This window comes from Lactuca sativa, chromosome 9 (genome assembly GCF_002870075.4).
Source record: "Lactuca sativa cultivar Salinas chromosome 9, Lsat_Salinas_v11, whole genome shotgun sequence".
Taxonomy (NCBI): domain Eukaryota; kingdom Viridiplantae; phylum Streptophyta; class Magnoliopsida; order Asterales; family Asteraceae; genus Lactuca; species Lactuca sativa.
This window is the reverse complement of record NC_056631.2, coordinates 220,726,889-220,751,603: the sequence shown is the minus strand read 5'-3', so window position 1 is coordinate 220,751,603 and position 24,715 is coordinate 220,726,889. Positions and strand designations below refer to the sequence as shown.

The window sequence follows — 24,715 nt, the reverse complement described above, 5'->3', positions numbered from 1 at the left end:
TTCTTAGAGAACAATCATTGTAAAAGAATAAAATTAAAGCTTCCCTACCTTTTTTGGTTGTCTAGGTCTGATCAATTTGTAGGATTACATGTAAAGAATATTTTCCTTCTTCATTCTGGAAGAATAGTAGCCTTCTTCAAACTAAAGCCCTCTTTATTCTAAAAGAATATTGCCCTCATTCTGAAAGAATTTTCAAGTTAACACTCATTTGGTAAAGCAAACAAGTTATATTACTGTAGGTGAAAATAAAAAATTTTAAAGTTTGAAACCATTTAAAGCTAAAGTTTGTAAACCTTTAAGTATTACTCAATTAATTAAAATATTAAAAAAAAGAGCATGGAAGGGATTTGCTGCCATATCAGCCAAGTCAATGATGATATTCACATGCAAACAAACAATAAATCATCACAAATGAAGGAATGTGAATGGAATGGAATGAAAATATGGAATGGAGTCAGTCATTACCTTGAGAGGGTGCAGTAACATTCTTAAAGAATTTATATTATCAAGAATATACCCAACGAACAAAACATTGATGGAATGAAAATCAAACGTGGATGGAAAACAATACCCATTCAAAACATACTTACATTCTAGACCATTTTCTCCAAAATCATGGAACCGGTATATGATCCTATATGCTCATCCCTAATAAGAAAATTAGCCAAATGCAATCTAACATATAGAATCTTTGCGAGCTCCCAGAATTTTCACTAATTTACTACCAAATTTATCAATCAAATCAAGACTGAAGAGACCCTACCTTGTGTTTCGATGCAACATTTCTGATTTCTGAGGGAATCAAGACTGAAGAGACGTGTATACTATACTTGCACGCATTCACAAATTGGTTTGGTGTCAGGCGCCATGGATATGCAACAAGCTTTGTGGCGATCACAATGTTATGACGAACTTGTGTCTGTCCTGAACATCCAGTCAACCGACAACTTAGCAAATATATATGCATCACCAATGTTACACTGAAATAACAAGAAATCGTAGACTCCCAAGAATAATTAATTACATGTCAATTTTGACCAAATTAAGGCACACTATACAGAGTTTTACCTTTAAATTCACCTATGAACCTTCCAATAAGCTTCTCGCTCTGCCCATTTAGTTTACCAGTACCATAAGAATCAGCGGTTTCAAAGAGGTTAATACTATTATCGACAGCTAGGTTAAAAATTTGTTGAAGCTCAGTGTCCATGGATTCTTGGTACCCCCAAAGTAACTGATTGCCCCATGCCCAGGTTCCAAACCCCATGGGGGATACACTCATTGGCCCCAACTTCACCTATTAAAACCGAATCAAATACAGCCATCGGAGTTAAGGTTATGAACGGAAATTGAGTTACCTTTTTCCATGGCCAGAGAAAGCGAGGTATTTTGAGAATCTTGATAGGCGAAGCAATCGGAGAAGTAAATAACATAGAGGGTGTTCTCGTTGACATTGATATGGCCATCAGAGTTAAGGTCCGCAAATGACTAAAAGAAACAAAGCTATTTCTAATAAAATAAAAAAATAGAGAAGGACAAAAAAAATTACAGCTGTGGATAAAAGAAACATGCTTACATTCGGGACCATTTTATTCCTTATTGCCGATGTTCCCTGTAGAACTCGGGAGGGTTCCATCGATTGAAATCAGAGAAAGATGCATATGAGAGAAGATTGAAGATGGAATGTGAAATATGGGAAGGTGCGAGTCTAGAGATTTGAGGCGGTCGACGCCTAAATAGTCAAAGAAAAAGAAATCAAAACTTAATTTTCTTAATTGCAATATTTCAATTAAATGATTTCCTTAATTAAAAGTACAAAAAGTCCAAAATACCCTTTAATGATTTATTTGATTATTTATTATTTCTTGAATTCTCATTGGTGCATTTAAGCACACAATAGTTGCTAGAAACATTTGAACCTAGCTCTCTCTCTCTCTCTCTCTCTCTCTCTCTCTCTCTATATATATATATATATATATATATATATATATATATATATATATATATATATATATTTGGGATTGCTTTTTAAACATAAAAGTCTTTTTTATAAAAGAATTTTTTTTTAAAAATGGTGTTTAAAATGTGTTTGACTTGCTTTTTATGACTTTTAAGTGATAAAAACTAAAAGTTACAAAAAGATAGGAATTTCTATCTTTTTTCTCTAGCCAACTTTTCCTTTTTGACTAAAAGTTGATTTTAAAAGATCTTTTCAATTTATCAAACAACTTTTAGCAATTTTTAACTTTTTGAAAAAATTAAAAGTAAAAAAGATGATTAAAAATGAATCCCAAACATCCTCTTATATTAAATATATATTTATATACAAACAGGCTCCCGCAAGATTACGGGACGAAAATAACTACTCCCGACTCCGATCTCGAAAATGAAACGGGAATTAGGCTTGCCTCCGCTCCCGCCCCGATTTTTCTTAAATCGGACCTTACTAATGAGTTTGACCAGATTTCAGCTACTCCGAAATGGCCAGAGTTGGTTAGTTTCAGGAAAAAAAAAAGATAATTTTCTTTAAATAAATGAAAATGTGATTAATTTAGTTAATATCCCCAAATTAAAATGTCGGCCGTTCCTACTCATTTTATTTCCCAAACCTCTCTCTCCTCTCAAAGAAGAACAGGACAATAGTTTATCGTTATCAGAAGACTTTGTTCTATTCGCACAGGTCAACGGCTAACGAATGAAGTATGTGGCTGTGAATCTAATCGAAGCTCTTTTGTGCTAAATATTTGAACTGAAGAAATCCAGCAATCGAGTGCTTGTAACTCCAACGTTACTCAGGACTTCAAGGTAATCTAAGTAAACTCAAACTTCAACTTCACCGATATACGAGCAGTAACTACACATCTTAAACTCTTCATCTACTTCGTTGATTGTAGTAGTTGTAATTGCAATTTTTAAAGGAATTTTTCTGTTTGGTGCCGATGACAGTGTGAATACTTGAATATTTGATCGAATTTTCTCGATTGCAATCCATCGTAAGTATATGCTATGCGAAAATTGATGGTAAATTACATAAAAATTCAACCGCAATCATCAATTTGGGCTGTAAAACATGGCTTGAACTATTTCCTGTGGATTTAATTGATAGTAGGTGACACGTACAAGTACAAATTGTGTGCATTTCAATCAAAACTGAAAGCATTCAGCAGAACATTAATGATATGTTGAACATTGGCTATACCTATTTTTTTGTATTACCTTGTGTATGTTTTTACCCAGTTGGCTTTCTGACACATTAACAGGACAATGCCAAATAATTGGGTGATTCTAACGAAACCATGTTGTTTGATCATAATGTCAGATTGACATAATTTTGTGAGTTTAAGCATTAAAGTTAACACAGCTGTGTGACCTCTTTTGTATTCACTGTTGACTTGATACAGCCAAGTCAAATATGACATGGATCAGTTATTTGACTAGCATTTTGGCAGTTAATTTGGAGGGAAACTTGAACATAGGCGTAAAAAAAGAAAATCTGGTCATTTTTACACACATACATCTTTGACATGGCCAAGTCAAAGATGTACATGCTAAACGGAAAAATATAGCAGGCACAAATTTTCAGCTGCCAGTATCAAATTTGACCTAGTTGGTAAAAATTTGTGTAATGATTCCCGACTATTTGCTATTTACATATTGCTTTTTATATGAAAAAATGCATGTTGGTCATGTACATATTATAATGCCTCATTATTAAGAATTTGACGATACTATATAAGTAGTTTTTCTCATGCATGATTTGAGCAAGAACTTGTAAAAACTTGTGCAATGACAATTGTTCGTTTACTCTTTCTCCTATACAATTGTGTGATATAAACTAAATGACATATAGTGTCTTTGCATATATAAATTTGTTCTTTAAATCAAAATATGATTAGTTGATGCTTGATAGACACCTGAGAAGAAACCTGTGTGGTAATTACCCCCAAAATATGGGATTCATGTGATGAGACAAATCAAAGATATACCATACCATCTACTTGTTATACTCTTACTGATAGATGTTATGTGTTTAAAGCTCCATATTTCCTACTATAATATACTTTCACACTCACTAGCTTTTTTCTTTTTTGTTTTCTAGGGTTTACTTCTACTTATGGCTGAAGCAATAGCAGCTGGTGCTGGTGTGGCAGCAGCAATTATCCAAGGTAAGACAGCATTATGGGAGCCACTTAAGCAAACAATTGCATTATCAAAAGATATGGACGAAATATATGGAGCTTTGGATGATGCAATGCAAACCCTCATTGCGAAAAGGGATGATCATGAGGACATGGTTCAAAGGCACAAGACAACAATGACACCATCCAATGCTTACACCAACTGGATTCTCAGAGTAAATTTGGTTGCAAAAGAAGTGAACGATTTAAAAGCCAAATATACAAAAGAAAGGAAAAGGTCATCATGGTTTTCTATTGGTTCACGTTCTAGCTTCACTAAGAAGATGAGGAAGACTGCCTCACGGGTCTTTGCTCTTATGGAAGAAGATACACATTTGGTAGATGTTTTGGTTGACAAAAAACCTGCATGTGTTGTGGAGATGATAACTTCAAAAATTACAAATATTCCAACTCTCCAACAGCCATTAGAACAAACATTGGGTTGGTTATGTGACAAAAGGGTTAGAGGCATTAGAATCCATGGACTTATTGGGAGTGGGAAAACAACGATAATGGAGAATTTGAATAACCATGTCAAGGTTGCTGAAATGTTTGATATAGTAATCTGGGTAACAGTATCAAGAGAAGGAAGCATCGAGAACAGAGGCATCGACCAAATTCAGCAAGTTATTATCCAAAGATTGAAACTAAATATCGGGGTTACCACTACCATTGACCTAATTGCTTCTAGAATAAGAGAAGAGTTGACAAACATCAAGTACTTGCTACTTCTTGATGATGTTAAGGAAGATCTGAGCCTAGATAAGATTGGAGTTCCTATAAGCGAGAATGGTAGCAAAATAGTATTTACAACTAGGTTACGACATGTTTGCTCCTCAATTGCAACAAGACAAACCAATGTTGCAACATTAAACAGAAAGGAAGCATTGGATATGTTCAAAAGTGTATTGGATCGACCACATCTTGCAGAAAACTCCAACATTAAACGTCTAATGCCTCTTATAGTCAATTGGTGTGGTTATCATCCACTCATGATAAAGGTAGCAGCAGGTGTGTTTAGAGTGAAGGAGACCGAAGAGAGTTGGCATGATGGTTTGATAAACTTGAGAAAATGGCCAGAAAAAGGAGATGATACCATGCAAGAAATATACAAGTTATTGGCATGTTTTTTTGATTCCTTGAAAGTTGTCCAAAAGAAATGCTTCTTTTATAGTGCATTGTATCCGGAAGATAGTGACATTCAAAAGGATTGCCTACTAGACAATTGGGCAGCAGACGAACTTCTCGACACAGTTGATGATGTGGAAGGAACACGTGTTAGTGGACGTGACATATTGGATTATCTTAAGATGCTCTCATTGGTTGAGGAAAATACTCAACAGTGTATTAGGATGCACAAATTGATTCGCCTAGCCGCATTATATAATTTGTCAACTAACGAAGACCAAGAAAATCTAATAAAATTTGGTGAAGCATTGCATAAGCCCTTGGATGTGGAATGTTGGAAAAACAAGAGATGGATCTCACTCGTTGACAGTAAAATGAATGCATTACCCGACGAACCAGATTGTCCAAAGCTTTCGACGCTATTTTTGCAGAAAAATCCTAATTTGGAAGTCATTCCACGAGCATTCTTTAATCATATGCAAGGTCTTCGTGTCCTTGACTTATATGATACGAGAATTTCATCATTACCAAGCTCTGTTTTGAACCTAGTCACCTTGAAAGTTCTCTATCTGCAAAAATGTGTGGCCTTAGTTGAGCTTCCTCATGATATTGGAAATCTTCAAAAACTCGAAGTGCTCGATACCCGTGGCAGCGGATTAGCAAACATACCACCTCAAGTTGAGAGATTGATCTGTCTAAGGCGTTTGTTGGTATCTTTCACTAGCTCATCAAGTAGCTCTCCTATTCAAGAAGCAACTGAAGACATCAAAGTAATCTCCAAGATTCCTAAGCTTAAAGAATTGGTAATTGATGTTGAGGAAGGGCTAGAGAAACTTTTATATGGTTTGATTGTCAATGTTGTTACGTTAACAAATCTTTCACTTCTTCAATTTTGTTCTCCTAACAAGGTGGTAGATCTCATCAAAGCTATAGGCGGTTGTTGGAAGATCAACTTTCCTAATGAAAAACTTCTTCAAAAGTACATCGACAAGGTAGAAAGCTCTAAACTCGAAAACTGCCAAATTTTTATAGGTTGTGATATCTCATCGCCTCCTCACATTATGAAGTTCATGCCATATTTCAAGTTCAATGGAGAAGTTAGCAATAACACAATCTCACAAGTACTTGGTAATGATGTTGCAATTGAATTGGTGAATCATAATGAACTTGAGCACTTATCCAACTTCACTCCTGCAAACATGAACAAAATCCGTAGTTGTGTTATCAAAGGTTGCAACAAGATGAGGACCATAGTGGATGGTAACACGGGAGGTAGCTTGATATTAAACAATTTGGAACAATTACACATGATCAATTTGCCATTTTTGAAGAACATCTCAGAAGGTCCAATGCAAGGTCTAAATAACTTGAAAACTTTGATTTTATGTAACTGTCCCATGTTGACATGGGTATGTACATATGGTGTAATTCTACAACTTCCCGAGATTCGTCATCTAGAAGTCAAAGGGTGCTCCGAGATGAAAGAAATATTCAGTGGGCCTGTAAATGTTGTTTCTCCAGTGCTTCCAAATCTAAAGAAACTAATACTTGTTGATATGCCTCAACTTACAAGCATACTGGTAAGTAACTCATTTGAGTGGCCTTCTTTAGAGAGAATTAAGATCCTTGGGTGTCCCGAATTGAAAAGATTACCTTTTCGGAAAGATGGTGCTGCAAAGCTGAAATCCATCGAAACAGAGAAAAGTTGGTGGGAAGCTTTAGAAAATGACAAGGATGTTAAAGAACAATTTCAACGCTATTGCACCTTGAGGTAAGAGGCGATTTATCCTTAATAAAATCTTTAGAGTACTAGTTGTATTTTACTGAAAAGTTAGATGATTATATAATCTATCATAGCAAAAAGAGATGCATTTGTGAACTTGAGCAACAAACATATATAGCAAACATGGGTTGTCAATTGTATTTATTTTAAGGGGTTTTGACAATAAAAAAGAATTTTTTTTTCAAGATATATCTCAGATCATATAGTTTATTTCAACTCATGTAAATTAATTATCTTTGTAAAAACAGGGAAAAGTAATATTCCTTTTGGCATTGTAATATTGTTGGCCATTCTAATTATTTAGCAACTATACACCTTGTAAATGTTAATCACCTCTCTACTTATGTGTGATGTTCCGATCCTACATGCCCATTTTCCTAAACATTTATCCCCAATGAGCCCTAAAAGCAACATTATCTTAACAAGGAAAATTGGGTAATTTATGGCAGTTTCTTTTTTGGCCAGAAGTACCAGGCAAAACATAATGTGCCAATACAACAACGAAAAGTTGTTAAGTTGTTTTAGTCAATAGTATAAGCAGCAAACAAAAAATTGTGTAAAAATAAGACAAATCTGTTAGAATATGTAGACAGAATGGTTTGAGTAGGTGTAACTATTGCTTTATGTTTTAACAGCTGAAGAGATCAAGAAAATGCAAATGCCAATTTTTGGATGATGTGGCAACTACTCTAGTGGCTGCAGCGCATTGGAATAATTGTATCACATGTTACCTTTACCATTCCAATGGGATTCTTGGTTATGTTGTTGTAGCACATATTAATATGTATTTGCTTTCATAAAATCCGTTACCACATGCCTACATATGCTGTTACCTGTTACATGTTTGTTCGATTTTATTTCTCCATCGTGGAAGTTTTTGCTTAGTGATCATGTAAACCATGTATAGATTTTATCTGAGAAGTTTCTTGTTTTTCTGCAATAAAGAGAATGATACATCTATGTGTCCATTGTGTAAACTATAAGGAGGTTTTCCTTCAGTCTCAGCTTTATCGAATTTGTTTTACATGAAGTTTTATTGATTGTTACATGATTCTTGAGTTAGTAGTTCGTAAGTTTTGGCAATTGGGGTAGATATTTCTGTAGCTTAAGAAGCTGGTTTTGTTAAAGTCTTGAGTCTAGATAATAATTCTGCTAAGGGAAACATCTTTTGTATGACGTATGTTCATGTATAGCAGTCAACTGTGGCATTAACCTATCAATATATAGTAGTCAGATAGTGTATCATGCTATAAGGAAGACATGATAAAAGTGCATATGGTCAACGTATAAAACACTACGAAGTCTTTATTTTCCATTACACATCCCAAAGTATGAAATGTTCCACTCTCTTATCTGAACAATGTAAACAAGGGTCATCACATATTCCATACAAAAGACATAATACAAACACTACATTATCCATACAAAAGACAGACTTATTAGAAGCAATACAACATTACATAAACCCTTTCCTGAAAACACTGCATCCACCAAGAAGAGCATCAAAACCAGAACTACTAAACATCTAAAATTCACTAGCTTTGTCTTTCATTTGGTCCAACTCCAATTTCATAGTGTAATTTTTGTAAATATGATTGCATTCTCATTGTAAATGTTTGAAAGTTATAAACATCACCTGTAATATATATATATATATATATATATATATATATATATATATATATATATATATATATATATATATATATATATATATATATATATATATATATATACTAGTCGTTTACCCGCGCTAAGCGACGGGTGCGAATAATCTATTTCAAAAATTATTTTCTAGAGACGATTTTTTTTGGACAAATGAAAGTGGGGTGTGGTGGCGAGAGCTTGAGTTCTCTTTCGTCGATTGCGATGTGATGAAAGAAAGTGAGAGTAGAAAATAAGAGAGGAATAAGTTCGGCTAGCTTCACATCTAATATTTAAAGGGCTAGAATCACATTCGATATTTAAGGGATAAGAATAAGCAAATTTGAAAAATTTTAAAAATTCAAAATCTGATCCTTTACTTTTTGACTTGTTGACCGGATAAGAATTACATTCGATATTTAAGGGATAAGAATAAGCAAATTTGAATTTCAAAATGAGATAAGCATAGTCAATCTTATGTAAAATTTTAAAAATTCAAAATCTGATCCTTTACTTTTTGACTTGTTGACCGGATAAAAATCACATTCGATATTTAAGGGATAAGAATAAGCAAATTTGAATTTCGATATGAGATAAACATAGTCAATCTTATCTTAAATTTTAAAAATTCAAAATCTGATCTTTGAATTTTGACTTGTTGACCGGATAAGATTTATATTTTTTAGATGCATAAATTGATTGTACATATTGCATTATAGTTTGTACGACTTAATTTTAAGCGTTTGACCAAATATGCTTTATAAGGTATAATATATATATATATATATATATATATATATATATATATATATATATATATATATATATATATATATATATATATATATATATATATATATATATAGTTTCACTTACCTAAGATGCATTCACACTCTATCACATAATGCTTTCAGAGACTACAAACAAACTATAATCAAGTAACCAACAATACACAAATTCTTCTTGAAAAATACATCATATACTACGAAACAAAAGTCTGTACAACTTATAAAAAAGCTATCACATTTTCTAACAATTGGGTGTAACATATATAAATAGTTTCACTGCTACAAAAAGATATACAAAAGTGTCGATTTGCTTCGCCTTCAACGCTTTCCAAGTGTCTACTATGAAGTTAAACTTTGCCCTCTCCCTTATCACTAGATCAACATTAATAAAATACTTTCATTCTAAAAAGTTTCGGCATATGTAAATCACACCCAAACATACACCTTTTAACACACACTTTGTTTTTAAATTCACATGGGCGTGTGTCCACTTGCACTGTTTCTGCTTCCTTAGTAAGCTCCCCAATACCTAACACATTAAAAGAAATCATACTATTATTTCAATACATATTAGAATCCCTTATACCCCGTTCGGTAGTGGTGAATTGATATGCTTTCAAGTTTCAGATGATAAAGAATGATAAAGTTTATGAGATCAACTGATTTTAAGATATCAAGATAGGAAACTTCACCTGTGTTTAAAAGAAAAACGCTAATGATCACTTAAATGAGGGAGAATGTTGACAGCATCAGCTAGTTCATCCATAATGTCACCATTTGTTCCAAGCGGGATGAAAACTCTAGCCAGATAATCAGGCCGACCACCGGTCCACTCCGGTTGGCACCATTTCAATGCATCCCACCATTCATTCTCTCCTTTAATTTCCTTGATATTATTATCAAATGCTTTCATGTAGGATAGTTTCTCAAGGTTTGGGCAATCATAAACGACAAGACTTACCAACCGTGGGGCAATACTTATACCACGAGAGATGCTCAACAATTCTGGGAGGTGGATAAGTGATATCTTTTTCAAGCTTGGAAGATAACGAGTTGATGTAGAGTTGTAGGATCCCAAACTAACAAGGCTATTGATCATAGTACAGTCTTCAACGATAAGACACTCTAAGCAAGTGAGACTTTCAAGCAACTCCTGCGTAAAAATGGTCCTCAGCTCAGGGCATGAATGCATCGCCAAGGTTTTTAGATTGGACAGACACCGACTATGAATTGGACCATTCCAGATGCAAAGGAGACTCTTCATGTAATAAATTGAGAGATGTTGTAATGATCCGAGAACTGGTCTTACAAAAAAATCTTCTAAATGGCGTCCATTGACAATCTGCAGCATTTCATTGCATTCCGACAACAGGCAGAATTTCAGCTTCTCCATCTCCGCCAGTCCTAAGGCAGACAAGGACTGGAGAGTCCAGTGGCGGTCCAAGAAAAGAGAATTAGCATGTTCTAGAACCCTGGCAATCACTTTTGTGTCCCCATCGCCATTTGTATATGCCAGGCACTTTGGCAGTTTTGCAAAGGTCTTATGAAGGTCATGTGGGACACGCGATATGAGACGTTGTTGAAGGTGACCAACAACGAAACCAAAATTTGACAAATGTTGGTAAAGAGGGACCCCTCGCCAGTTCAGTGTCTCCATAAACATCTCCAGCAATTCTATGGTAGGGAAATACAGTCTCAAAGATTCCATGTTCCAAAATTTAGGCAAAATTTTGATGATAAGTTTGACCTCATCTTCCCACCATTCACCATACAGATCCATACAAATGCTTAGTTCCTTTAACCGTATGAGTTTTGAAAAAACTGTTATAGGAACTATATGCATACTTTGGTTGCTTGCTTTGGGCTTGTCTGGAAAGTTATACAAAGAAAACTTCAAGCATTCCAACTTGGTTAGCGACCCAAATTGCTCTGGTAAGCATACAAGTTGTGTTCCTTCTGAGTCAAAGACCTTGAGATTCTTAAGGGCTCCAATTTCAGGTGGTAGTTCCATCAAAAGGTCACAGTCTCTTATGAATAATTTCCCAAGAGCTGTCAACTTAGAAATGGAAGATGGCAAACATTTTATGCTCGTGCTTGACAAATCTAGAACTTGGATGCTAGGCATGTTATCAAAGAATGTAATGGGAATATCAATGAGATCTTGATTGAAGTGTAAAAACAAATTTACAAGAATTGGGCAGTTGGGGTTATCTGGAAGCTCGGATATTATGTTATTACTTAAGTGGATTTCCCTTGCATCCCACTCTTCAACGTTTGGCATTCTGATTGATTCTGAACCATCTTGCTTAAGATAAAGTCGATATGCACGAGGTACAAATTCAGCAACTAAAATAACTCGAGTCTCATCTCTCATTCTAACACAATTATTCCCGACTTGTTCTACAAGGAAGGAACGTATGAGGTCTTCAAAGACATTTTCTCCTTCCTGTTCAGTTTTTACCAACCCATCTCTAATCCAACTCCTTATCAATAAAAATTTATCAAACTCTGTTCCTATGTAGCGTGTTGCAAATTGTATAATGCACCTTTGAGACAAGCTTTCCATGCGAGACCAAATGAATCTTAACACCCTCACCATGACATCACTTGTGATACCCAACTGTGATGATGATGAAGGCTCTTTTTGTGAGGCTAATTCCTGTAATGCAAATTCCCAAACACCAACTTGAACCACACCTCTCAAAGCCCTTGCAAGTAAAATGATGGAGAGTAAATGGCCATGACACTTTTCGATTAAGCGTGTTGCCATTTCTTGAATCCTAGGGTACTTGCTCACTGTTTCTAGGTCAACATTTGCAGAGAATAATATCCAAGGTAGAAGATGATCCTCAACTCTGATCTCTATATCCACCGGGCAATAAGCATTTTCTGATCCACTTGTCATCACTATCTGCACAGTTTCAAACCATTTGGACAGATTGAACTCAGGGTCATGCAAATCGATATAAGTGTCACTGCAATCTATGAACAACAAACAGTTCAGGTACTTTTCCACAACAATTGTTTCATTGTCAGTTTCTGAGCTTCTTTTCCTCCACAGATATATTTCTTCTTCTATATCGTTCACAAGCTCTTTGATGTTATGACGTTTTACACGTACACACAAGACCATATCAAACGCGCTTCTTAACTCTGGCATATCCTTCAATGTTTCTGCTACTTCCTGAGAACCACTTCCCGAAATACCAAGCTTCTTGACTTTCAAATCCTTGATACAACTTACAGCTCTGTGGGCAGCCGAAGCAACTACACTAGCATGGACTTCTGGTATACCTGACCAAAAACTTGCAATAGAAACTTGCCCAGAGTTGACTCCTGTTGCTAGATTTTCAATTCCTACAGACCCGAAACTGTTGTCTTCTGGTAAATAGGCCACCATATCAAAATGAGCATCATCTAAATGTTCTTCAATGTCTTGAAGAAGTGTTTGAATCTCTATCAGGTAGCTTCCATCCGTGGGAGAGTCCAGTGACTTTCTTATGTACTCATTTAATGAGGAAAACTTGTCTAAAAGAGACCTAAAGTCGACCTCTGCTTCTTTTTTCACATGGTAAAACCAGATGAGGTGTAAAAAGTCCTTCATCTTCATCAAGGCATCAGCTCGTTGTATATACTCCAAGTGCATCAATTCATACAAGGATTTTGTTTGGTCTTCATCAATGACTTCATGGTTTGGCTCACTAGTTGGATCAAACTCGTCACTAGAGTACCTGATGCTTTGCTGTGAACTTATTTCAAGGCGCTCATATGATTTTTCAGATATAAAATCCACATCCTTTTCTGGCATGTCACCATAATCACTCTCATGCTGGTTGGATTTGGGAGACAAAACCTCAATGTCCTTTTTAAAGTAGCTTCTCCCTGAAAAAGCAATATTATCATCTTTTTGCAAAAAGAACTATACTAAAGAACAGTTACATGGCCAACATACTAAACATCAACATGGAATCACCCAGAAAAAAAAAAGAATAGGGTGATATATGTTTTTGTGTATGTATGTAGATGTATGTACACACAAACACACACACAAGCACTTGAGGTAAGTCAAATGATACATAGTGCTTAAGCAAGCCCATAGAATGTACATGTTATCATCATTCTTTTACTTTTCTTCTTTTTACTTGAATAAACCAAGATATGACACAAATTTTTATTAGAAACGTCTCTTTTTGGCCAAATATAGAAAGAAATAATTTAATAAGTATCACTAACTTCTCTTGTATGTATTTATCTCACAAAGTCACCTTCATATTAGTTAATTTGATTCCTTAGAAAGCAATGCACCAACTTAAGAGGAAGGACGCTGTTGAATACAATTTCTATGCAGTTTTTATAACAAGAATTCTGGTGACAATAACAGAAGTGGTAATAAAGAATTACTTTATTCCAAATGGAGAACAACAGGGGACTGAACAGGTGGAGAAGAAGAAATTGGAGAATTAAAAGGGCCAAAGAATGATGTATGAGGAATACAAGTATGTATGAAGAAGAGGACAAATGATGATTAAAGAGTACTCTCTGAATGAAGAGCTAATTAAGAGAGGACAGGACTAAAAGGATTTCAGTCCATTTAGTGATTATCTTATGAAAATACTTGTGTTAATGTTGTATCCTCTGTCTCCTAGAAATCCTCCGAGCAGACACTTGGTCAAGATTTATACACTTATACATGAAAGTATGTATAGAAATATGATGCGACAGTACAGTAGCAGTATGTATTCATATACAAGGAGACAATATAGAAAAAGTATGGCCTTACCAGATTTCTCTCTGTAGGAAAAGAAATGCTTCTGGAAGCCCGAATCAGTTCTCTCATGTATTGCCATTATAGACTCAAGACCAAAGAGAACCTCAGCCATTGTAATACGTGGCTCTTGATGTTCACGCAAACAGCATTTCACTATTCTTGCATAATCATTTAAGCATTTAAGCGAAATCTGCCCCTTCAAATCTGGATCAATGATCTGCTCTACTTTCCCTGTTCTTATACAGTGTTGAGCCCATCTCACCAATCCCCGTTGTTCCTCATCAAGATTCCAATCGATTGCATGCCTCCTGCATAGTACTTCCAATAAAACCACTCCAAAGGAATACACATCAGACTTCTTGCTTAGTCTGCCTGTTGTATAAAATTCTGGATCGATATACCCAAATGTGCCTGCAACTTGTGTACTAACATGGTTAGACCAGTTATCAGTGGGGATTATTTTAGACAATCCAAAGTCTGTGAGTTTGGCTGCCCATTGGTTATCTAACAATATGTCAGCGCTCTTCACATTGTTGTATATGACCTCTTTCCCACTACTCCCATTGTGGAGGTAGTGTAATGCACGTGCAGCATCAATACATATGTTGAGCCTTTGTGACCAAGATAACGGAGTACGATGCTTGTGTAGGTGCTCTCCAAGGCTTCCATTGGACATATACTCGTAAACAAGAATCATCTCTTTACGATCAGTACAAGATCCAATTAAAGACACGATGTTAGGGTGTCGCAACATAGGAAGCAAATCAACTTCAGCCTGAAACTTAGTGGCACCTTGATGAGAAACAGGGTTCCACCGCTTAAGAGCCACGATGATTCCTGTTCCACTCTTGATTGTGCCTTTGTACACGTTCCCGAATCCACCGTTCCCTATCACCAAGCTTTTGTTGAAGTCTTGAGTGGCGGATAGAATTTCAGAAATTGTAAATTGACGGAAATGTCCTCCCTTTGGGGACGATGATCTGGTCTCCTTACTAGATGTAGGTACAGGTGGCAATTTGGATATGTTACCATCATCTCCCTTATGCTGGAGGGATTTGGCAGACAAAAGCCTTGTGACCTTGCTAAAGTAGCTTCCCCCTGAAATGAAAAGCAATATTAGCATCTTTTTGCAAAGAAAAATATACTCATTAAAGATCAACAAGGAAAGACCGAGGAATATACAAGGATAAATACATACATACATACATATGTTTATATATACACATATAAAGGCACTAGTTAGTGAGCTGAATCAGATGATATATACTGCTTAAACAATCCCCTAAAGTTCCCATGTTACTATATGATTCTCTATTTTTCTTCTTTTTAATAATAAAATGATCAAAATAACGACACAGAGTTTAATAGTCATCCCCTGTATGTATATTTAGTCTTCATACTTGTATAGGATTGATTACATTAGTTTATCTCTATCTCTATATACTATTATAGTTATCACTTTAGGTGTATAAATATATGTCAAGTCTTCATATGTATTGGGAAACCCAAATTCAACCCTATATAAATTACATTTTCTCTCCTTTATAAGAGGGGAAATCATTCTAAAACAAGTAATAAAATATCTCATATCGCCGAGCTCTCTTGTATGCATTTATCTCATAATGTCAACTTCAAATTATGTATTTTGATTCCTGATAGAACAATGCACCAGTTTTTTAATCTCTACACCTCCTCGTCTCAATCAAAACAACCCTGCTCAATAAACAAATTTCCAATGAGCATTAAACATATACATTTCTGATTAAATCAAACTCTCTATATATGCATCAATCAACTAACACAGTGTTTCAGACTTTCAGTCAAAGAACCAAGATATGAGAGCAACTACAACGTTCACTCAGATTTGATGCAGTAGCATATAGTGGTTTAAGGCTGGGAGAAAAAGTGCATACGAAGAGCTAAGCAGTGTGGCCCCAGTACCATGTGAAGTAAGAAAAGAAGTTATAGGTGTAATCTATATCATAATAGAACATAAGGGATAAAAATATAAGTACAACATGCCAATGCTTGTAACACATCTGCACTCAGTCAAGACAACTTTGCAAGTCTTGTGTCAATACACTAATACTGTATTTATAAAGGTTTGATATGGCTGATTCGCTCACATACAAGTAGTAACGGACACATGATTATGTAACCAACATTTGTGTGTGTGTGTGTGTTTGTGTGGCGTGTGCAGTAATGTTAGATTATAAATTTATACGTACAGAAGCAGAAAATATAATTGAGGGTTGGCTTTACCAGAGTTCTGTCCGGAGGAAAAGAAATACTTGTGCAACCTCCTACCAGATGCAGTTATACCCATTTGGGGAAAAGAACTATTTGTTCTCTCATGTGATGCCAATATAGACTCAAGACCAGTAACAATCTCAGCCATTGTAACACGTTGCTCTTGACTTTCATGTAAACATCCTTCCACTATTTTCACATAATCATTCAAGCATGTACTTGAAATCTGCCCCTTCAACTCTGGATCAATGATCTGCTTTAGTTTCCCTCTTCTCACAAAGTCTTGAGCCCATCTCACCAGTAGTTGCTGTTTCTTATCCAGATTTCTATCGATTGCACGCCTCCGACATACCACTTCCAATAAAACCACTCCAAATGAATACACATCAGACTTCTTACTAAGTCTGCCAGTTGCCATATATTCTGGATCTACATACCCAAAGGTGCCTACAACTTCAGTACTAACATGGGTAGAGTAGTTATCAATAGGGATTATTTTAGACAATCCAAAGTCTGCAATTTTGGCTCTCCACTGGTTATCTAACAATATATCAGCGCTCTTCACATTGTTGTATATGACCTCTTGCCCACTACTCCCATTGTGGAGGTATTCTAACGCACATGCAGCATCAATACATATCTTGAGCCTTTGTGACCAAGATAATGGAGTATGATGATTGTGTAGGTGATCTCCAAGGCTTCCTTTGGACATATACTCATAAGCAAGGATCATCTCTTTGTCATCAGTACAATATCCAAGCAAACACACTATGTTAGGGTGTTGCACCATAGGAAGTAAATCAACTTCAGCCCCAAATTCTCGGACACCTTGAGAAGAATTGAAGCTCCACCGTTTAATAGCCACAATGATTCTTGTTCCATTATCGATTATGCCTTTGTACACGTTCCCGAATCCACCTTTCCCTAATAGCAAGCTTTCGTTGAAGTCTTGGGTGGCAGATCGAATCTGAGCAATTGTAAATTGATGGCAAACTAGTTTTCCCTTTGGGGACGCGGATCTGGTCTCCTTACTAGATGTAGGTAGAGGTGGCAAATTGGACGCTCTGGATGACCAGTCGATACTAGATGTAGATACAGGTGGTAAACTGGACGGTCTGGATGACGAGTCGGAACCGTAAAGGGAACCATCCTCAACGTGTAGCTGTGACGACATTTGCGTTCTCTCTTAGCAATTAACGCGAACCCAAATGACTTCAAACCTTAATATAGTAGAAAAGAACCACCTGCTCAAGAAGAACTCGTTGTATCAAATCTTGTTGGAGTTTCAATAGCAAGGACTGCTTAACTGTCGCCGGAATTCCCTCGGCCAACGGAGTTGGTGCGGTTAGGTTTCAGAAAATTCTTCGGTTGTCGATACTTGATTATACTTCTGTCCCTACCATCACCTTTTAGCAAAAATTTTCCTCCTTCAGTTACTCTGTGTTTCTTTGAGGATAACAACTTTATCTTCAGTGCGAGAGAGGCGTTGACCAACGGCGCACATATATTCCACCTTCTTGTACAGTCCACGAATGGAATAAGTTTTCTAACCGTGCTATTTTATACTTTTTTATACCCATATTTGGTGGATTATTATTATTATTATTATTATTATTATTATTATTATTATTATTATTATTATACAAAATTGCAAAAATGGTCTATATGTTATGATTTTTTTCGAGGTTTAGTGAAAGGGAGCTGATAATTCCATAACATCTTTTTATATATCCTCGGATTTTTAAAGTAAATTGACAGTTGTGTCATTCGTCATCTATCTTTAGAAAACAATTAATTTATTCAAAGGCATACGCTCATTTTTGATAAACCATCACACCAAATGAACTCATTCCTCATCTCACTGTGCTGGAGATCCCCTTGAACCACAGTCTCTAATAGAATCCTATCACCTGCGACCATCATTTTCACCTAAATTAATGCATTTCTAGTAATAAGCTATATCGTTCCAATTCCCCATTTAGATCGTTTGTACAAAAAAGGAAGATAGTTATTAAGAGGGGAAGAGAGACTTGCACCAACGGACTGGAGTCGATAAGGACAAACTGATTGTTGTCAACATCTGGAATTGTGATCATAAGCAAGCACAGAGCCATACCTGCGAGGTTAATACAGGTGCAAAATGTGAACAACGCCGCTTTCTCTCTTCTTGGAACCATCGTGCCTTCGAACCTGTTGCAAATTGCATCAAATCAAAAATACAATAAAGAGTCATTGAAGTATCATGTCCCAATGTATGGCAGATAAACGTAACGTTCGTTCTCAGCTGAAACCACTGTCCTTAGCCCATATTCCTCACTCACTTAGGTCTCACTTCTAACTTCAGTTTCAATCTCAAAATCCACAAAAAATATAAAACCAAAATCAAACTTAATGTTCATAAATATAAACAATCAAAGCACCAGAAGTCCGTACCTCATTCTAGTAAATTACGAAGGGGGACTGATTTCTAAATAGTAAACTTCAAATATCCACAAAATTCGCCATTTAAAACTCGATTTCTACTGCTCTACATTCACTATTACATAAAAATTATGAAATTTACATACAATTCCACATAAAACTTAGTTTAATTGTAGATAGATATACAATAGCCTAAGATGAGTTGACGGATAAACCCAAGGAGGTGTAACATGTGTTGGAATCCTAAGTCGAGTAGGACTTGGAGACCAAGTAATAGCAACCTAGTTTTTAGGAAATCATAAACAAGTAGGTTTCTAGTTTCCTAATTGTGATCTAATTACAAGTCGGTAGTTAGGAGTATATATACACGTGGTTTTAGGTCGAGTTATGATCATTGGTAAACGTTGTAATACCGTGAGTTTTGAGAGAGTTTCTCATATAATCAAAGAGTTGTTTTGATTAAAACAATCATGTTTACATATTCCAATCTTTAATTGGTATCAGAGCCAAGGAACCGAAGGCTGTGAAAACAAGTTTGTTACCGGGTCAACATGTCGGATGGAGAAGATGGTGCAGGGCCTCCTCCGGTAAGAGTGAAGGAGGTTGGGACAACCACAGTTGTATGTCCAATGCTTACTTCTAACAATTACACCGTCTGGGCACTGAGGATGAAAGTAGTGCTCAGAATTCACAAAGTTTGGACATCGATTGATCCAGGAACAGACGATAATGATGAAAAAAATTACCTGGCAATCAGATTATTGTACCAAGCAATACCAGAATCCTTGATTATGCAGTTGGGAGATGTCGAATCAGCAAAAGACCTTTGGAACTCGATCAAAGCGAGGCACGTTGGCGCCGATCGGGTGAAAGAAGCCCGACTTCAAACCCTAAATTCTGAGTTCGACAGATTGATGATGTCAGAGAAAGAATCAATCGATTCCTTCGCCGGGAAATTGTCAGGAATCGCCTCCCAATCGGCGTCACTGGGAGAAACCATCGTAGAATCAAAGATGGTGAAGAAATTGTTGAAATCCGTACCCAGAAAGTTCCTTCATATCGTGGCGTCACTTGAGCAAGTTCTTGATTTAAAGACCGTCGGATACGAGGATATTGTTGGTCGCCTGAAAGCTTATGAGGAGAGGGTGAAGGAAGCGGATGACGGTGGAGAAGAATCGAAAGTCCTGTTCGTCGATGGTGGAGGTATCTCGTCGAGAACGAAGGAAAATGGAAAGTGGAAAGGAACGAGTGAAGTGAATAGGTCTAATGGGACTGGCGGGTCAAGTGGATCCGGATCTAGTGGGTTATCTAGGTCGGGCGGATCAGGCGGGCCCAAAGGGAATAATAGGGTTTCTCAAAGCAATCTGCCCAATAAACTGTCCAATCCTAATTTATCTCAACCCAATTGCAAAAAATTGTAATTGTTGTTGCGACAAAAATCGGAAAAATAGGGAAAAAGACCGATCTAAGGTAATTTGTTTTCGGTGTGACAAACCGGGTCATTTTGCTTCTGAATGTCCGGAACGACTCCAAAAATTACAAGAAGGTGATTTTTCGGAACATGACGACAGTGATGAATCCGTTTTTTAAATACGGATCGGGTTGAAGAATTCTCTAGAAGGACTTAGAGATTCGGGGGTGATTGTTGGAATCCTAAGTCGAGTAGGACTTGGAGACCAAGTAATAGCAACCTAGTTTTTAGGAAATCATAAACAAGTAGGTTTCTAGTTTCCTAATTGTAATCTAATTACAAGTCGGTAGTTAGGAGTATATATACACGTGGTTTTAGGTCGAGTTATGATCATTGGAAAACATTGTAATACCGTGAGTTTTGAGAGAGTTTCTCATATAATCAAAGAGTTATTTTGATTAAAACAATCGTGTTTACATATTCCAATCTTTAACATGTAGCCCTAGAACAGCCGACGACGGCATCTACAAACACAAACAGAGGGTCGTAAGCGGTGATTGTTGCAGCCTTATGAAGCGATTTGAAGATCCTATACTCTAGTGATTTTTAATTTAGGTGGAACATTGAGAGAAGGGAAAGGCCATATAAATGAGGGGCAAAATAGTCAATATGGTTTAAAATCCGTGGATGAATAAAAAAGGGTCGTGGCAATATCACCTCCCTTAGTGAAAACCTCGTTTCTTTTGGTTTTATGGTCCTTTTGAGGTAGTTTGTTTGTGGTTTTGGTTCCTCGGTAAACTGAAATGACTTTAATGCCCTTTTGATATAGTTTTTATGTTTTTTCTATTTAATTTAAATGAAAACAAATAAATAAATAAATAAGTTGGGCCTCTCTCTCTCTCTCTCTCTCTCTCTCGGATTTGAAGAGAAAACCCAGATTGATTTCTTCAACTTCACCGCTCCTTCATTTGTTCTAAAACTTGCAACTCCTTCATCTGTTCTAAAACCTGTAACTCTACAGCATTACAATGGATGATACAAGGATGCACATCATTATCAAAGCTTGATCTTTTATATAAAACAAAAAAATTAAGCCCTCGATCGAGCCTAATTTAAAAAAAATGACTTTAATTCCTACCAATTAGGGGAATCGGATCCATCTTGTTGGATGAGTTCAAAGTTCAAACTTACGTGTTAATCATATCCTCTTTCTACATGAACATCTGATCCAGGACGACAACAAGTGCCATGGCAATAGTTGAATTGATCTCAGGTTGCAGTACAAACAAACGGAATACATCTCCACCAAAAACGACTCCTCACACGGCTTCCTTCGGCATACTCTCAGCCACGCGCCGCCGTTTCTCATCATAAACACCGCAAAACCTCTGCGAGTACAATCCTTCAATCTCTTACATCACCTTCTTCGTCATGGATCCTAGAGCAAGAGCACTCACGTGTGTAAGGGTTTCATGTCGAGGAAGTTAACTTGTTTCGTCACCGTTTTAATTCAACCATCACCGATTCATCTCCATCCCATCGACATCAAGGTTAGTGTTGGATTTTTGTGTCTAATTTGTGTACTTGATCTAGATTGCTATTGGTTTTGATTTTTTGATTTTGAATTCTGAGTGGGATGCCAATCAGGGAAGTGAGATGGTAGGTTCGAAGGTCTACTATGGCTAACCTGGATCGCTTGAGTTTCAATTTTGGGTCATTTTCGTATCATTTCGTGTTCATCTTCTTTAGTGTGTGTCTCACACCATCGGTAAAGGAAATAAAGAAAATAGGGTGAAGGGTATACAATCCAAATGCAAGAATCAATTATTTAAGAAGTGTAAATCGGATCTTTGATGGTGAAATCAATGTTTTCAAGAAAGAAATTGCATCTCTAATGCTGGAATCAATTATGAAGAAGGGTTGGATCGCAAGTGGGTATGCACAGGAGAGAGAGGTCCAACTTTATTATTATTTCCTTTTTTTATTTAAATTAAATAGAAAAAAAACATTAAAAAAATATATCAGAAAGGCATTAAAGTTATTTCAGTTTACCGGGGGACCAAAACCACAAACAAACTACCTCAAAAAGACCATGAAACCAAAAGAAACGAGGTTTTGACTAAACCTCGGAAAAAATGCGTATTACAGATACTATTTTTGCAGTTTTGTCTTATTATTATTATTATTATTATTATTAGACAAAATTGCAAAAATAGTCCCTGTGGTATGCATTTTTTCTGAGGTTTAGACCAAACCTCGATTTTTTTTGGATTGGTGATCTTTTTTACTTATAAAACCATTACTCCTATTGTAGCGACTTATAAGATTTTTTTGTTGACAAAAAATACCTTTAAATAATGTAAACTTAAGGGAAGATTTGATTAGGCATAATTAGTTATACATGATATAATCACAAGGACTTAACACATGCGTGCATCACTTCCAACCATTCCAAGGCACTATATGTAATTAATTAACCATGGCACGACACATGTCTCGTTAAATTCAAATGTAATCTAATCATCCAACCTTTCATATAAATGTTGTTTTGGATTACTGTAATTTAGTTACAACTTACAATATATGTAAAGATACGTATCTGAGTAGATTAAATTCAATCACTAGTCATTTTATATATGAGAAATTGACTGGAATATTTGATAAAATGAAAAAAAATAAAAAAATAAAAAATAAAACATGTGAGGGCAAATTTGGAAAATGACGTTGGTAAGAAAAGACCTTATTTGTAATTTCTCATTTTCCCTTGTTTTGACTTTTTAGTTATGTCCATAGGTGACAGCTTTTGTAAATGAAAATTTTAAAAATAAGCAAGTAACATACAACCCATATTAGGTAAGTCAAACATGAGCAGAGTTTAATTTCCAAGTAATAAATAATAATCAAATACAAGATCTTCAACTACTCCATATAATTTACCTCCACATATACAAACAACAAACTCAGATAATCAAGACATAAAACTAAAAGTAAATTTGAAAAATTACGAGTTAAAAAAATAATGAACTCCACATTACGGAAGATTAAGCGAAGTTATGAATTTATATATCAATTAATCAACTTTAGTTGAAATTGAAAAGGTATTCTAAATCTCTAGCAATGAAATGATCTTGAATCACTAATGTGATAAGATAAAAATAATATGTGCATCAAAATCATATCGATAGTATAACTATAAGTCTTGAAGGTGTGTTGCATGAATCAACCAAATTGATGCATTATGTTTACGATGTCAAAATGCATGCATACCTTAATCAGTAAGAAATAACAACTATTTGATGGCTTTGGGTAGAACTTGGGATGAAATCGATGGATATAGCTCTTGTTGGTCTCCTTGTGCGGACTTGCTGCTGCTGATGCATCGTGTAAGTATTATCATCCTGGGAAGTACAATGGAAGAAAAAGGAAATGGGGCTCTTAGTATGATCATCATAATAACCAAAACATCAAATTCCAAAAAGAGTAAATAATTGAGAGATTATATGAGTCACTAACCCTTAGGGAAAATATATCATTCCAATCTTATTTGTGAAACTTGATCTTTAAAGTTATCGTCTATTTTGGCCCTTATTATAAAAAGGGTGAAAAACGAGTATGTGGGGCGTACCTGAGGTGTACGCTCAGCGTACTCGTCGGCGTGTAAGTGACGCGAAGACCACCTAGTACGCTGGGTGTACTGGGCCCATAGTGAAAACCCTAATTTAGGGTGAGTCCCCTATATAAAGGATATGATGGCCTCATTTCTGGCCACCATTCTCAGTCAACAAACCCTAAGTGTGCCCTAAGCCTCGTTTAGAGCTTGTATGTGTGTTTATGAGCCTTTGAGAGTTCTTGTGTGTTCTTGAAAAGAAGAGGAAGCCTTGAATAAGAAGAAGGAGTTGGAGTCCAAGCTTCTAGATCCGAGCATATCTGAGTTGGGAGCCCCTTATTGGGGTATAAAGCTTCAAACTTTACCTCTCTTTTGTTATGAGCATCTTAATGGAGTATTTTAGGGTTTTGTCCCAAAAAGGTGGAGACTTGATGAGATCTTGAACTCCAGAGACTAGGACCAACCCCTTTTGGGCATTTGAGTGGTGTAATGTCATAAAAATCTATTATTGGTTGTTGGAATCACTCCATGCATGAGTTGTGAGCTCCTTGAGACAAAAGAGTGTATATTTTGAGTGTTGGTGACCATTTCAGCCATTCAAGGGCTTAAAGTCACTGACTTTATGGGTTAGGAACTATTAGAGAGTCTGGATCTATGGGATGAACCAAGGTCATAACTGTTTAAGGCCAAATGAGTAAGAAAGAGGAAACTGGATGGTATGCTGGGCGTAAATCCAG

The 24,715-nt window shown here is 36.0% G+C and overlaps 2 protein-coding genes across 2 annotated transcripts; one reads left to right on the top strand and one right to left on the bottom strand.

The window, feature by feature from the left end:
* Positions 1-2,591: 2,591 nt before the first annotated feature.
* LOC111883977 (disease resistance protein RPS2) lies at positions 2,592-8,119 on the top strand. Its single transcript, XM_023880309.3, has 3 exons — positions 2,592-2,805; positions 4,100-7,077; positions 7,725-8,119. Exons 2-3 carry the CDS (start codon positions 4,115-4,117, stop codon positions 7,726-7,728), a joined length of 2,967 nt encoding a protein of 988 aa, XP_023736077.1. The 5' UTR covers positions 2,592-2,805; positions 4,100-4,114; the 3' UTR covers positions 7,729-8,119.
* Positions 8,120-9,672: 1,553 nt separating this feature from the next.
* On the bottom strand, positions 9,673-18,056 carry LOC111883957 (uncharacterized). Its single transcript, XM_023880283.3, has 4 exons — positions 16,552-18,056; positions 14,302-15,387; positions 10,214-13,403; positions 9,673-10,050 (listed from the first exon to the last, which is right to left on the bottom strand). The coding sequence occupies exons 1-3, from the start codon at positions 17,711-17,713 to the stop codon at positions 10,234-10,236; spliced, it is 5,418 nt and encodes a 1,805-aa protein (XP_023736051.1). The 5' UTR covers positions 17,714-18,056; the 3' UTR covers positions 9,673-10,050; positions 10,214-10,233.
* Positions 18,057-24,715: the final 6,659 nt, after the last annotated feature.